The sequence below is a fragment of the Lepidochelys kempii genome, chromosome 19, assembly GCF_965140265.1.
Source record: "Lepidochelys kempii isolate rLepKem1 chromosome 19, rLepKem1.hap2, whole genome shotgun sequence".
NCBI lineage: Eukaryota > Metazoa > Chordata > Testudines > Cheloniidae > Lepidochelys > Lepidochelys kempii.
In genome coordinates, this window is record NC_133274.1 from 10,626,696 (window position 1) to 10,642,044 (window position 15,349).

The 15,349-nt window shown below is 46.7% G+C and overlaps 1 protein-coding gene across 4 annotated transcripts in view; it reads left to right on the top strand.

The window, feature by feature from the left end:
* WDTC1 (WD and tetratricopeptide repeats 1) overlaps positions 1 to 15,349 on the top strand; it is a 46,524-nt gene that overhangs the window by 26,537 nt on the left and 4,638 nt on the right. For all 4 annotated transcript variants that reach the window (XM_073317583.1, XM_073317586.1, XM_073317585.1 and 1 more), the window contains 7 exons: positions 328 to 443; positions 1,889 to 1,964; positions 3,697 to 3,793; positions 5,048 to 5,221; positions 12,583 to 12,818; positions 13,656 to 13,824; positions 14,558 to 14,750. In XM_073317583.1, coding sequence (XP_073173684.1) covers positions 328 to 443; positions 1,889 to 1,964; positions 3,697 to 3,793; positions 5,048 to 5,221; positions 12,583 to 12,818; positions 13,656 to 13,824; positions 14,558 to 14,750 — 1,061 coding nt within the window. The remainder of the gene's footprint in view (positions 1 to 327; positions 444 to 1,888; positions 1,965 to 3,696; positions 3,794 to 5,047; positions 5,222 to 12,582; positions 12,819 to 13,655; positions 13,825 to 14,557; positions 14,751 to 15,349) is intronic.

Below are 15,349 nucleotides of genomic sequence, written 5' to 3' on the forward strand. Positions count from 1 at the left end.
GCAGTGTTTGGCTGCCTTTTGGATCCTAGCTGGATTGCAAACACCAGTCTTCAGGGGCTGATTCCTTTATACCTGGGCATAGTCATGCAAAAGGGCTTCTTTAAGTTTTGAGGGCAAGTCTTCCTGCCTTGAGTAAGAGCCCCTCAGAGACTGATGTAAAGACTTATTATATACAGCAATAGAAAACTGGGAAATAGCTTGGAATGTGACTGCATTTCATTCATGTGCTCTATTTCAGCAGTCTCCCTCAACACATGATGGCCAGTGTGGAGCAGAAGATATTGAGGGCTACCAGTTAAGCAAGTAAACTGTCTTTCTCCTCTGCAGGGCACCTCCCAGTGAAGCTACCGGACTACAACAACCGGCTGAGAGTTCTAGTCGCCACGTACGTCACCTTCAGTCCAGATGGCACGGAGCTGTTGGTCAATATGGGAGGGGAACAGGTAGGATGCTAACTGAAGTTCAGGAATAAGAGCTTTACATAAGACTGTATTAGCTGGGTCATGATGTCTTGACTCACCCATATATTATTCTACAGAGTTTATCATGCCTTGAGCAATTCGTGTGTGTCTGTAATACACTTTGATTCAAGTGGCTGTTGTGTCAGGGATGTAATTGTTACACTCTTACATCAGAGGTCAGCGTAATGTTAAATTTGAGTAGCATTTTCACTCTGGTTTTGCAGTTGACATTTGCTTATCGGGAAGAGCTGCAGAAATTGTTTCATGACTGACCTGGGAATGAGTTGCTTTAGGAAACCTGCACGAATTCCTATACTGACACCTCTGGCTAGTTCTATAGTAGAATCTAGTGGAGGAAGAGCTGTCTTTTCCTAAAAGAAAAGGAGTACTTGTGAGCTGTAGCTCACGAAAGCTTATGCTCAAATAAATTGGTTAGTCTCTAAGGTGCCACAAGTCCTCCTTTTTCTTTTTGGGAATACAAACTAACACGGCTGTTACTCTTTTCCTGTAGAGACAATGGCTTGCACCTGGGATGTTTGACAGGTTTCAGTCTAAGCATTAGGTCTTTGTAAAGCCTATTGTGAATCTCTTCCTGGTAGAAATCAACTGCAAATCGAGGGCTGGTTTAGTTTGCAGTGAGATATGTAAATCCTGTTGGCAGAGCTACTTCTAAGGGTTAGAGGGAACTTTCCTTGTGGGCAGGTTATTCCATAGCCATTCTCAGCACCTTCCTCTGAAGCATCTGATCTCACTTTGAGAGAGTGTATTGGGCTAGATGGACCTTGAGTCTGATCTGGGCTGGCAGTTCTTATGCCAAGGCACTCTTGCTCAAGGGCTTTGTGGGACAGAATTCTGGGCTTCTCTAGAAGAAGGGAGTCTTCCTTTTGCTTATAGATGGTTTTCCCTCAGTCTAGTGTGACCCACTTGCTTCCCATTCTCCACTGCTAATTGTTTACAATCAGGTCATGAACCCAAGGACAAAAATGGTTCAGTAACCTGTTTGTACAGGCTGAAGTAAAATTTGTAGGTTGTGTGTGCAGTGGGTTGTTTTTGTTCGTTTTTTTTTTAACCCTATTAACATTGTAACTGGAACTTTTGCCTTTACTAACGATTCAGTCACCGGTCAATTCTTGCTTACGTAGTATGTTTGGTATCAAGGGGGCTTTATCGCCCTTAGTTTAGTAGGACAGATGTCTCATTTCTCAGCACCGTTCTTTCTGAACCTCTTACCTTGTCCCAGTGCTGGTACTGCTGCCCGTTGTCTCCTTGCTGTGTGTGTGTGTGTGAATAACATTCTACCAAACTCAGAAATACCGTAGATGGAAAGCAAAGCAGTTGGCTGGGTGGGTGTTCTATCCTGCTCATCGCCATGGTGTCACTGGCTGTGCGTTCAGTCCTTGATGTCTCTCTCTCCCATTGCCTTGTAGGTCTACTTGTTTGACCTGACTTACAAACAGCGGCCGTACACTTTTCTCCTGCCAAAGAAGTGCCACTCTTCAGGGGGTAAGTGTGCTGCTGTATGGGAAGTGAGAGCAAAGCCCAGTGCGATTCCGCTTTCCAGCGTGAAATCTGAGCTGAGTGGGAACTAGAAAAGTGAGTGAGGGCAGCACAGTAGCAAGGCTATTTCTGCAGTGCTGTTAATGCTCTGACTTCCAAAACCCTTCAACCGAGCCATAAAACAGGTGTCTCAGGGTAGAAGGAACTGAAATACCAAAAAGGTGTGGGGGGGGGGAAAGGGGTTCTTAAAACTGTGCATAAGGAGTAAGGGAGGATTTAACGGCTTCAAACAATATCAATATGAGACTGCTGGTCTTCCTTTTCTTCCCTACCCAAAGGTACCTCAAACAACTGAGCTGTGGTGCCTGGAGAGTGGAGAGACTGAATCGTCTCATTCCTTAGCACTACCGCCTGCCCTCTGCTGCACTTGTAACAAACCAACTCCACCCTGTCAGGGAACAGAAAATTGAGGCAAAGGCTATGCTATGGCAGACTGCCAGGAGAGGGCACCTATACATGTGGTGGAATGCCTGTGTGTGTGTTTCCCCCCCCCCCCACCTTTTGGCACTCCTGGGGCAGTCTATACTGTGGCATGGAGCCTTCCCAGCCTTGTTTAACCTCCATACTAGTAGGGGTGTTGGTCGGTCTCACACTCTCTCCTGTGACATCAGTTGGTTGCTGCTCCTGTATGCAACTAAACTACTCAGGCAAGTTGGCCAGGGAGCAGAAACTAAAAGAAGATCATTTAGTACTAAGGTAACCCTTAGGACTGCTAGCCAAGCAGAAAACATCTGCGGAGAGGACCGCTAGAAGTGAGTGCAGGACTGGGAGCTAGGCAATCATGAGGTCTAATCCAAGTTCAGACATAAAGTCCCCTCTGCAACTTTAGTGATGTCCCTCCCTAGCTCATTTTCCCTACCCCTAATGTGAGGCAAGTGTTCTTCTTTCTGTATTTGTGATAGCTTCTAAAATGGGAAGGTGAAGAGTTAAAAGCATCAGGTGTGGTGGTGGTGGCTGTTTTGCTTTTTGCTTCCAAAGGGTTAATGGTGATGAGACTTTATCTCATGCCTTAAAAGGATCTGAAAGCAAACATCCCTAGACAGGAGCCCAGACTGGATTCCAATCCCCTTGCTTTCTTCTGTTGCTTCTCACTCAACATCCACCTTCCTTAGCTCTACAATGTTTTGCTTTAACTTAATTTCAGTGTGTCCTAGTCACTTATTAAAAAGGTAAGGATGTCTGGGGGTGGGGGGGTGTAGTTCAGTGCAGCTGACGTAGCCATTCTATAAACTTAAAACCTCTACTAACCTGAGGAAAATACAGTGGGTCATGGCTTGTGCCCAGGCCCAGTCTGTTGAAGGTAATACTGAATGCCCTTCGCATGGTCTTCCATTTTCTGTGGGAATGGGGAGGCGGGAGAAGATTGGAGAAGCTGTAGGTGTATTCAGCTTTCTTGCTTGGGAGATCTGTTGTGATGGATCCTGCAGAGTATTTGTAGCTGATGTCCGAGGGGGTCAGCCAACCCTGCCAAATGTGTATATCTCCATATACTTTGAAGTAGGAACCAGACTCACTGAAGTCCGTGGAGTTGTAGCTACTTACCTCTGGTATGAATTGGGCTCCTGCTAGCCTGACTTTGTGTTGGTGGAATAGAAAGCCCAACCCCACAGAGGAGAGTCTGTGTAATCCGTTGCAGGATTTTACTCTTCAATTTACTGAGTTTTTTACAACCCCCCAGAAGTTCAGAATGGAAAGACATCAACCAATGGAGTGTCAAATGGCATCCATCTCCACAGCAACGGATTCAGATTGTCTGAGGGAAGAACACATATCAGGTGAGGTGACAAATTCGTTTGGATGAGGTGCCCCTCTGTGCCCTGTGCTCCCAGTGAGACCTGAAGCTGCTGACTGAGGTGTGAAGTGGAATTCTTCTTCACTTACTAACGCAAAGATTACCCATGAAGCTTTGTTCTGGGATTCCCTTAGCTGCTGGTAGTAAATGGACTGCAAACTGGAGCTAGGTTAGGCCAAGAGCATGATGGGGAAATCCTGGCTATCAGGATCTTTCTTCTTTTATGGTTGTGTTGAATTATTGCTGATTAAATCCACAACTGCCTGTCATGCGTGGAAACTGACCTCCTTTACTTATCCATAGCACAGTCTCTCCTTCTAAGCTGAAGGGAGTGCCTTTGGGGGGGTGGAGAAAAAGATGACTGTCTCCATGCCCCATGGTGCCCTTCTCCCCTTTGCTGGCAAAGGGATCCATTGTGATCTGGGCACCTGTTGGCTGTGAGATGATTTGACAGCCTCCGTTCACAGATCCCAGGACAGCCCTTGGATGGTCATGACTCAGTCGTGATCATCTTGGCCTGGATTTGAACTGGTGACTGGGTTGAATGGCTCTTTGCCATTACCAGCATCTACTCTACTTCTCCCTTTTTAAAAGGACTAAGTGTAGTTGGGGAAGCAGAGGCAGACGTGAAGTTGAACACGTCTGGTTTTTTGGGGGTTCCGCTAGCTTAAGGTGCTAATTCATCAGAAATCTTTGAAATGTCAAGAGACTTAGTGCAGCCATGTGAGCTAGCTTATTTGACTCTTTAAAAAATTGTGTAACTGAATGCAGATTTAAAACCAATTTAAGAGAAATATGGTTTACACCACACAACCTGTGGAACTTGCCGCTGCAAGGTATCTCTGAAGCAAAGAGATACGAGTAGAATTCAGTGAAGAGTTAAGCGCTTCACACAGATAATAAAAGCACCTATTGTTACATTACTTAGTGTTAAAAAAGATGGGAGTTTTCATGCACCAGGGCATAAGCCAACTCCTAGCTAACAGGGCTTCTAAGGAAACTTCCCTAAGATCAGGTTATTCCATTATGTGGCTTCTTGTACCTTTTGTGAAGCATCTGGTATTGGCCACTGTCGGATATTGGACAAGATGGACCCTTAGTATGACTGGGGTGGGCTCTATTCCTTTGTTTTTCAGTGTAATGGAATTCTTCTATTAGACTTTCAACAATTTGGTCTAGTTAAATCTCTTCAGTGTTACCATAGTGATTGTAACCCCACACCTGTCTATCCCTGCAGTCCCCAGATTGAGCTGCCTCCATATCTGGAAAAAATTAAACAGCAAGCCAATGAGGCATTTGCATGCCAGCAGTGGACTCAAGCCATCCAGCTGTACAGCAGAGCAGTTCAGAAAGCACCTAACAACGCCATGCTGTATGGAAACAGAGCCGCTGCCTACATGAAGCGCAAGTGGTAAGTAAGCTGGACTCCTTTTGTGGAAGGCTAACAAAATGAGTGTGCGCTGTCAAACGTAGCGTACCACAGGGTTTGGGCATCAGTACTGCTAAGTATACAAAGTTATGGGCTCCAGACTTGGGTGTGACCCCACAAGTTCCTTTCTCTTGGGCCCCATTGCTTGGGCTCCTAGCCACATTTGTGCAGAGTGGGGCTCATCTAATAGGATAAAACCTACTGAAGGATATTGTGAAATGTAGAATGGCAGAATTGTGTATGTTAGAGACTGGTTACAGATGGTGTCTGGTCATGAGATGCTGTTAATAACTCACTTCATTGCTCGCTGATACACTCTCTGTAGCTTTCTGTTTCTTTATAACGTTAGAAAAAGTCTGTAAAAAACCAATGTCTCTCAAGCAGCATCTGTAGCTCTGTGATCTGGTATAGGGAATGTTCCAGTGAAAGGGCTTATAGACATTCATCCCCTGATGAGGTAGAGGTTCTACTGCTCATCTGGTTCAATCCTTGTTACGTTCCTGAAAGCCTAAGACTCCCTGCAGGTCGGTTGTAACTGCTCCTACTGCTAGCTTAATCCAAATCACCACCACTGGCAGAGCACCTCTAGTGTGAGGTGTATTAATTCTCATACTACCTGGACTAGCCATGTCCTGCCATACTAGAAACTACCTGGGATCCTTTCAGTTACACTGCAGGATTATGGTTAATTTTTGGGCGCTGTCGAAGGCTGCGTCTGGCACACTGCTGAATGCATACTGCTAGCATCTGCAACAGTTAATGTCCCTTCTGACAACAGCCAGAGCTGCTCACACAAAATATGGCAAAGCTGTTTTAGGCGCATGTGTGCATGCGCGTGCTCACTCTCTCTCATAGAATCTCAGGGTTGGAAGGGACCTCGGGAGGTCATCGAGTCCAACCCCTGCTCAAAGCAGGACCAATCCCCAATTAAATCATCCCAGCCAGGGCTTTGTCAAGCCTGACCTTAAAAACTTCTAAGGAAGGAGATTCCTCTACCTCCCTAGGTAATGCATTCCAGTGTTTCACCACCCTCCTAGTGAAAAAGTTTTTCCTAATATCCAACCTAAATCTCCCCCACTGCAACTTGAGACCATTACTCCTCGTTCTGTCGTCAGCTACCACTGAGAACAATCTAGAACCATCCTCTTTTTGGAACCCCCTTTCAGGTAGTTGAAAGCAGCTATCAAATCCCCCCTCATTCTTCTCTTCCGTAGACTAAACATCCCCAGTTCCCTCAGCCTCTCCTTATAACTCATGTGTTCCAGTCCCCCAATCATTTTTGTTGCCCTCTGCTGGACTCTTTCCAATTTTTCCACATCCTTCTTGCAGTGTGAGGCCCAAAACTGGACACAGTACTCCAGATGAGGCCTCACGAGTGTCGAACAGAGGGGAACGATCACGTCCCTTGATCTGTTGGCAGTGCCCCTATTTATACATCCCAAAATGCCATTGGCCTTCTTGGCAACAAGGGCACACTGTTGACTCATATCTAGCTTCTCGTCCACTGTAACCCCTAGGTCCTTTTCTGCCGAACTGCTGCCAAGCCATTTGGTCCCTAGTCTGTAGCGGTGCATTGCATTCTTCCGTCCTAAGTGCAGGACTCTGCACTTGTCCTTGTTGAACCTCATTGTTTGGCCCAATCCTCCAATTTGTCTAGGTCCCTCTGTATCCTATCCCTACCCTCCAGCGTATTTACCTCTCCTCCCAGTTTAGTGTCCTCTGCAAACTTGCTGAGGGTGCAATCCACACCATCCTCCAGATTATTTATGAAGATATTGAACAAAACCAGCCCCAGGACCGACCCTTGGGGCACTCCACTGGATACCGGCTGCCAACTAGACATGGAGCCATTGATCACTACCCGTTGAGCCCAACAATCTAGCCAGCTTTCTATCCACCTTATAGTCCATTCATCCAGCCCATATTTCTTTAACTTACTGGCAAGAATACTGTGGGAGACCATGTCAAAAGCTTTGCTAAAGTCCAGGAACAACACGTCCACTGCTTTCCCCTCATCCACAGAGCCAGTTATCTCGTCATAGAAGGCAATTAGATTAGTCAGGCATGACTTGCCCTTGGTGAATCCATGCTGACTGTTCCTGATCACTTTCCTCTCCTCTAAGTGCTTCAGAATTGATTCCTTGAGGACCTGCTCCATGATTTTTCCAGGGACTGAGGTGAGGCTGACTGGCCTGTAGTTCCCAGGATCATCCTCCTTCCCTTTTTTAAAGATGGGCACTACATTAGCCTTTTTCCAGTTGTCCGGGACTTCCCCCGATTGCCATGAGTTTTCAAAGATAATGGCCAATGGCTCTGCAATCACATCCGCCAACTCCTTTAGCACTCGGATGCAACGCATCCGGCCCCATGGACTTGTGCACATCCAGCTTTTTTAAATGGTCCCGAACCACTTCTTTCTCCACAGAGGGTTGGTCACCTCCTCTCTCTCTCTCTTTCTTCTCTCCCTCCCCTGTAGAGTAGGACCATTGGATAATGACTTACTATCAGCATATCAGATCTCTTGTACTGCTGTTTGTGAGAAACTCCCTCCTGGTAGGAGTTCTCCTATCCTGTTGCCGAGATGCAGAACTACCAGAAATCCGATCTGAATATTGGTAGCTGGCCAGTGGCTGGTATTGCAAAGCCAGGTACAAAGGCTTGGGAGCAGCCTCGGAAGGGTGTAAAAGTCAAGGAGGGAGAAGACTCTAGGGTGAGGCAATGGGATGGAATTGTGAAAGGGGAAACCTAGGTAGAGCATCAGGGCAAACTTCATTCATGAGGTGTTAGGAAAAATGATTCCCTTTACTAAAGAAGTGGGGTTGGCTGGTACATCTGAAACTATACTGTGCTAAGCACTAGAAGGTGAACAGCAGGGTATTTCTTCTGATGAGAAGATGAGCAGTTAAAGCTCCAGCAGGTTTCTTTCCTATGTAATTGTGACGAGGTCCCCAACCTGGACTGGGACCACTGAACCCACCAGCCTGGACTGTCTCTCGGACTGTGGTGCTAATGTCAAGCTACAAGCTGCTGATAGGCACTGCAATTGTACAGCTATCTACAGGCAGGGACACACCCAGCTGAGTTACATGAATGATCACGCAGCCACTCATGACCCATCAATAGAGGGGCCGCAGCCAATTCCCCCCCTGCATTCCCTAGCCTTGAATCCCAGAAATATACTGTCTTGCACTGCTCAAGGTTCCCTTTGACCACGCAAACTCATCAATAAGTTTGCCATTTCTTCATAGGAAAGTGGACATGCACCAGCCTTTGTAATCTGAGTTGAGATTCCCCAAGCACTTCAGCTAAAAACACAGTTTTAGATAAAATATAAAACAGATTTATTAACTCCAGAAAGATAGATTTTAAGTGATTATAAGGAGCAGTCCTAGAGATCAAATTTGGTTACTTAAGAAATAGAATTTTAGACTGCAAATTTATTTTTAACTGGAACAGACTAAGTAAGATTTGAATCAAACAGTCTCTTACCCTAACAGATGGTACAGGCCGCTTACAGTTCCTCAATACACAGATTGGTCCCAGGCTGGAAGGGGGTCTAATCTCCCTAGTTCAAAGTCTTTATCTTCCAGATGATTTCCTAGGTGTTCAGATTGGGGGTGGGGTGAGAAGCCAAGTGATGATGTCACTGCCTCTTTTTATACCTTCTTCTAGCTGCTAGAAAGATCCTTGCTGTGATGTGAGAGCCAGACAGTCTCCATTGCCTACGTGAACTTTCTGAGAAGCTTCTGGGAGAGTGGATTCTCTTTGATGGGCCATCAATGCCTGTCTGGCCCTCGTTTCTTGCAACAGAAAAGCCGGCTGTGGGCATCTCCCAATCTCACACGTTTCAGTAGCATGTACAGCAATACTTGATAACTTCACATACGCTGATAGTACACACGGTCCAACAGGATATTAAGGTTCAGCAGATCAAGACTTTTAAAATACCTCACAAGGCATGCATTGTACAAAACCTATCCTAATCCTATGACTGTGAATATGGGGGTTCCCAGGCGCTACATTGCGGTACAGAGTGCCAGAGTAATCTTTGGGATTTAACTGAGGGATATATTAGTAACTTGCCAGGAGCATAAAGGATGTGGTGACTGGCTCCTTTTCTCCTGCCAAAGGCAGCTACCAGCATCCCTCAAATAGAGGCTGGGGTCTCACATGAGACAGTGCATTGTATCCTGGCTCCTCAGCCCATGTTGGGACACATTATCCTCCTGGGCTATGTCCTCCATACTCAAGATGGGGACAGCTGCAGGCCAAGCTATAGAACTCTATGGGCCTCCCTTTGGCCTCCCTCTCAATGAATAATGGGCAGGTATAGAAAGAGGAAGACTCTGGATTGGGAAGTCTTAGCCTATCCCCCACTCGTCCCTAAAGCTACTGCTCGTGGTCTGTAGCTGGTTTTCAAACATAAATGTTCTGTCACTTAAAATCTGCAAATGCCCAAGTTTGCACTTACAGGCGAAGTTTCCTAAGCAATCTTCACTGGCTGCAGTTAAACCACTTTAGATATAAAGCTTTTGAGCTCACATGATGTCAAATCTTGTAACTCTGGGAGAAGGAAGCTGCTGCTTTAGAATAGCAAATTCTTGATATCCAATCTGTCTGGCTGTTTCCAGTTTGATAGTGGAGACTGAAGTCTTTTTGGGTGTGTCAAAGTAGCAAACCGCCAAACTAACTCTTTTTAAAATACCGAGAGAGCCACATTCTGTCTCCATTTCACTTAAAGCTTTGCCTGTGGTCAAGTCTCTTCTTGGATATCAGCTGCATAATAGAAAACTTGTTTTTTAAAGCCATGATTTGAGCAGGGGAGCCTGCATCCACACTGCTGGATTGATGGTATGGTGCTTCTGAAGGTGTATAAAAGTGTTAAGTACTGTGTGTGTTCATGCTGGTTCTGCCACTAATTTCACAGAGAAACCATTTAACCTCTCACTGTCACACTCTTCCAGCTGTAATGTAGGGCCAGTATTCACCTACCTCACGAGTTGACACTTACTGCGCTAAATTCAGGCAGGTGCAACTTCATTGTTTACACTAAGTCTGAAATGAACCCATTGTTTGCAAAGTGCTTTGATTTTTCTTTGCACTAGAAGGTGCAGGTGATGATACAGCTGTCTGAACTGTTGGTCTGCAAATATATTTCCATAAATAAAAAGCCTCTGGGCTGATGACCTGCTTTCAAATTCCATTCTGTGGAGAAGTCTGCTTTACCTCACACAATCTTCTTGTGACTCACTAGATTTGGACTTCCGGGCTGACTAGGACTCTTGTGGGCAGTGCTATGCTGTTACAGCAGGGATGGCAAAAGACATTTCTAGGGTTGGGATCGTCTCTTAAAGCCTGGTGGCCTCATCACACATGTATCTTCCTTCAGGGGTCAAGTTGATGCGGGAGGGGGAGATAACCATGCTCTTCCAAGTTCCACCCACATGAGTCCTCTAAAACAAGGCATTGCTTGTAGACTGTGCAGATGTTCAAAACCCTGCATGTGCTCGCTGGGCTCATTGGGCGTGGCTCCATTCATTGGGGCCCAGATGGCCTGCTTGACTCACTGATAGTGGAGGGAAAAACAAATGGTGATCTTCCCCCATGGCTCCAAAATGAGGAATTGCTCAGGGCAGTTTTATACTTAAAACACTGCATTGGTGCATCTGTGCTGCTGTAGTGCTTAAGTGTAGCTGCTCCCTTCGGCATTGTTTATCCACCTCCTAGAGAGGTGGTGGCCATATCATGGTGCTGTCTACATGGAGGGGTTGGTTGGATTTTTCACAGCCCTGAGTGATGCAGTTATACCAATTATAGGTCTGTAGTGTAGAGCTGGCTTCGGAGTTCCCCTTTTCTTATGTACTTTCATGAGCAGTGAAAGAGCTAGCAACGTTCATGTTCTCAAATATCAAATGGGGCACCTGAGTTACCACGTCACTGAGATATATGGGGCAGTTCACGCTTCTGAGAGATTGTTCCAGGCTCTGGCAGATCAGTTTGCTCTGCTCAGATTTGAGATTATCTGTTGCAACCCAAACAGTGTGAGTGTGTGAGGCGGGGGAGGGGGTCGAACCCCTGAGTGATGTAAGTGCCAGTGTAGACAAAGCCTAAGGCCAGGTCTACAATACAGACCTAGATCTGTGTAACTATATTCCTCAGGGGTGTGAAAAATCCATATCCCTGAGCTACATAATTACGTCTACCGCTGTGTAGATAAACTGTCTGTCTGCCCACAGGAGAGCCTCTCCCACTGGCATATCTACGGCCTCTCGGGGAGGTGGATGAACGGCCAACAGGAGAAGCTCTCCCGTTGGCTTAAGAGCATCTCCAGTAAAGTGCTGCAGCTGTACCGTTGTAGCGTGGTACGTGAAGAAAAGCCTTAGACTTTATCTTTAAAAATTCTGAGACTGGCACAGGAGGGCAGCTTGGGAGAGTAGCTAATGCTGCTGCCTGCCAGCCCGATCAAAACCCTGGCTTCCATCCCCTCCTTCAGCCCACATCTAATATAACTAAATACCAGAGTGAAAGGTTTGTCAGGTGTCTGCTTCTGGGATGCATGCTGAGACAGGTTGGCATTGTCCTCCACTTTCTCCGATAGCCTTGGGGTACAGGGCAATTCAGCATTCTTTAGCCTAAATATTTTTAAACGTAACCAGTTGGATGTTATGATTTGGATCAATAGGTACCAATCGGGGTTACAGAAGACCTTTTTAAAAAAACAGAACAAAACACCTCAGGATGAACATGAATTGCGGGAGGAGAATGCCACTTTGGAGACAAATGTCCATCAGGAATGTAAAATCCTGATGGTTTTATATCCCCCTGCTGAGCATCTAACTTGGCCATTGGAAAGGGAAATGTGCTGCTACACTGTTTCCCCACAAGAGGGAACACTTGAGCTGCTCTGCTCGTGGAAAGGTATCTGTGCCCTAGAGCTCTCTTCTGCAGGCTTGGCCTGGGGACTTACCCCTTTGGGGATGGGGGATGCCCACCACTGACTAGCTTTCAGCAATGAGACTTGATCTGTAGGACTTAAAATAGTAGCACAGGAAACTGTTGTGCTGCACATTAGGGTGGGAGGCAGAGACCTGGTCCTCAAACAGGAGGTGGTCTCTCTTCTGTGTGGAGACACATTTCTGTCAGCTGAGCTCACAAGGAGCAGCTGGGAGGCGAAGTGAGAGCTCTTGTGAGAAAGGAAGTGCTATTGGAGATACTTGAGCAAATGGGAAGCCCACGGGTACAGGGAGAGCTGAGAAGTAGATGACAAGTTCTCGTGTTGTACAAACCCTGGAAGAGGGTAGTGGATATTTAGGTCCCTTCAGGGTCTGTTCTTCTCTCTGCAGGGATGGGGATCACTATGATGCTTTAAGAGACTGCTTGAAGGCCATCTCCCTGAACCCAGGCCACCTGAAAGCCCACTTCCGCCTGGCCCGCTGTCTCTTTGAACTGAAATATGTGGCAGAAGCGCTGGAGTGTCTGGATGATTTCAAAGGGAAGTTCCCAGAACAGGCGCATAGCAGCGCTTGTGATGCACTGGACCGAGACATCAATGCAGCCCTCTTCTCTAAAAGTGATAATGGTGGGTGCCAACACTCAGCCCTTTGGGTTGGATTCCAGTATAACCTAGGATGGAAGTCTTTCCCTAAATTACAACCCTTCTATAAAGTGAGGCTCATTGAGATGCAATTGGTCCATAGATTTATTTGATCTCCTGGCTGAAAGCTGTCTCCATAACTGCACCAGCTATCTTGTGATTTGCATCTGTTGGTTATTTACGGAGAGTTCTGAGTTTCGTAGTATTTTATGGTCTGTCCCTTCTTGCTGAAAATTATCCCTTTCCTTTTAAAAGGGAGGTTCCTGAAGCTTGTGCTCCTGAGACTACAGGTTGCAGGGGGAGGGTCCCAAACAATGAATTGATGCTTATATAAAGTGTTGGATTCACAGCTCTGGAGGAAGGTCCTTGTGCCACAGAACAGGTACAGTATGGGCAGTTTCAATGCAAGCTTCCTGCCAGTATCCTTCACCTCTTGGCCAGAAGGCACCTCAAGGGAAAACCTCCCCCAATGGTTTATTTGATCCTTGGTTTTTGGAGGTTACCACTACCAAGGGGGGTAGTTATGAGATGGACATCTGCCCTCCAATTGGACTGAACTTGCGCTGAAGAGTCATAATCACTTTTGGTCTTAAGCTGCACATGGGTTCTAGGATTGGTATTGCAAGAAGAGGGTTGAGGTACAGAGGTGGGACAGTGAGAAGGAAGTGTGTACTCTAAGTACCTGTCCTCTGGATAAACTGGCCTTCGCTCTCAACTAGACCTGGCAGCTGAGTACCTCTCAACTAAACTTGCTGGAGAATTCTCTGCTCCAGCATGTGATGTGTGAGGAGGAAAATATCTCTGTACTCTTTATCCTTCCAGCTGAAGACAAGAAAGGGGGCGGGCCAATTCGGCTGCGAGCAACTGGGCGCAAAGACTCCATCTCAGATGATGAGATGGTGCTGAGGGAACGCAGCTATGACTACAAATTCCGGTACTGTGGCCACTGTAACACCACCACAGACATCAAGGAGGCCAACTTCTTTGGCAGGTACATTGACCTTGCATGGTAAAGGTGCAGCATTTCAGTTGCACGGAACAGCAGAGTGCTGCTGTCCAGTGGATATGTCATGATGTGCAGCCCTAGCATGGGTGGCAATGAGAAGATCTTGTTGCTTCTAGTCTGCGGGGTTTTTTGACCACTGCAGGAACAGCAGAAGTGGCACTCTTCCATGGATCACTGGTTAAATGGTAGGTCAGCATAGAGATGACTGTTCATCACAACTTTCAGTACTCCAGCACTTAGTGCCTAACCATGTGGGCTCTGAGGATGGAGGGAAATGACACACAAGACTACCTTTTGTCACTATCTAGAAATGTCCCTTTCCTTGGGGCGCTGGGACAGCGCTGTCTGAATCTGGAGGTCCGTCTGGTTTTGTGAGATTTCCCTGCTCGGTACAGTGCTGGGAAAGATGCTGATGAGCCTTTAAGTGCATGGTGAAACCTAGTGCTGGATCTGAGTTTTGTCACTAGCTGATTCTCTGAGCTAGTTTTGTGTGTTGATGAGAATAAGGCTAACCAGGCAGTGGCTTCCCTACCTCTCAGCCTAATGGACTTACTTGCTCCCACCTTCATCCCTCAAACCTATGAGAATAGCCATCTCCTCTGAGTGTGCAGTGTAATAGAGAACAGAGCCCTCCTCCACCCTCTCCTTCAAAGCATGACTGCTGGCTTCTCTAACAACCCTGTGATCTCAGCAGAGCCCTTTGTTCTTCCCTTCCTAGCAATGCACAGTACATAGTCAGCGGCTCAGACGACGGGTCTTTCTTCATCTGGGAGAAAGAAACTACCAACCTGGTGCGGGTGCTACAGGGGGATGAGTCTATTGTGAACTGTCTCCAGCCCCACCCGAGTTACTGCTTCCTGGCCACCAGCGGCATTGACCCAGTTGTACGGCTCTGGAATCCCAGGCCAGAGGTAAGAGAAGTAGCAGAGCATCTATAAAGAGGTGGGTCCTGGATGATGGACTTTAGGACTCCAGGCCAGAAGCCATTGTCCTGATGCAAGCAGAAGATGAAGACTGATTACGGGGTACTGGGATAGTTGGATGGATTCAGAGTGAGACTTCTGAGTTTTGTTCCTGGCTTTGCCATTGGCTCACTCTGTTTTTGCCTCACTGTTGCAATTTGCAGAAGGATGGATGACCCTGGCAGCTGTCAGTATTACTCTGAGAGTAAATCTGTGTGTAGCAGAGTAGTAAAAAGATGCCCAGGTAGAACACACTTTCAACTTCTTGCCAAAACACTTGTTTTCAAATGTCATCCTGTGAGCTCCAGGTTAGGCTGTGGACAACCTCTTCTGAGCCAGGCCAGGGATGGCTGATTATGCAAGAGGCTGGGGAAGGCCTGGTATTGGAGGGAGGCTTGGAAAAGGGAAGATGCCTTTGATCATAAGTGGGGCTAAGGTCTAACTAGAACCAGGCATAGCATAATACAGGCTCTGCTTGCCAATGTTTCCTGCCTCCTTTTCACCAGTGCACCTCTCCTGACCTGGAATAAGCCTTGCTTTTTCAGCAC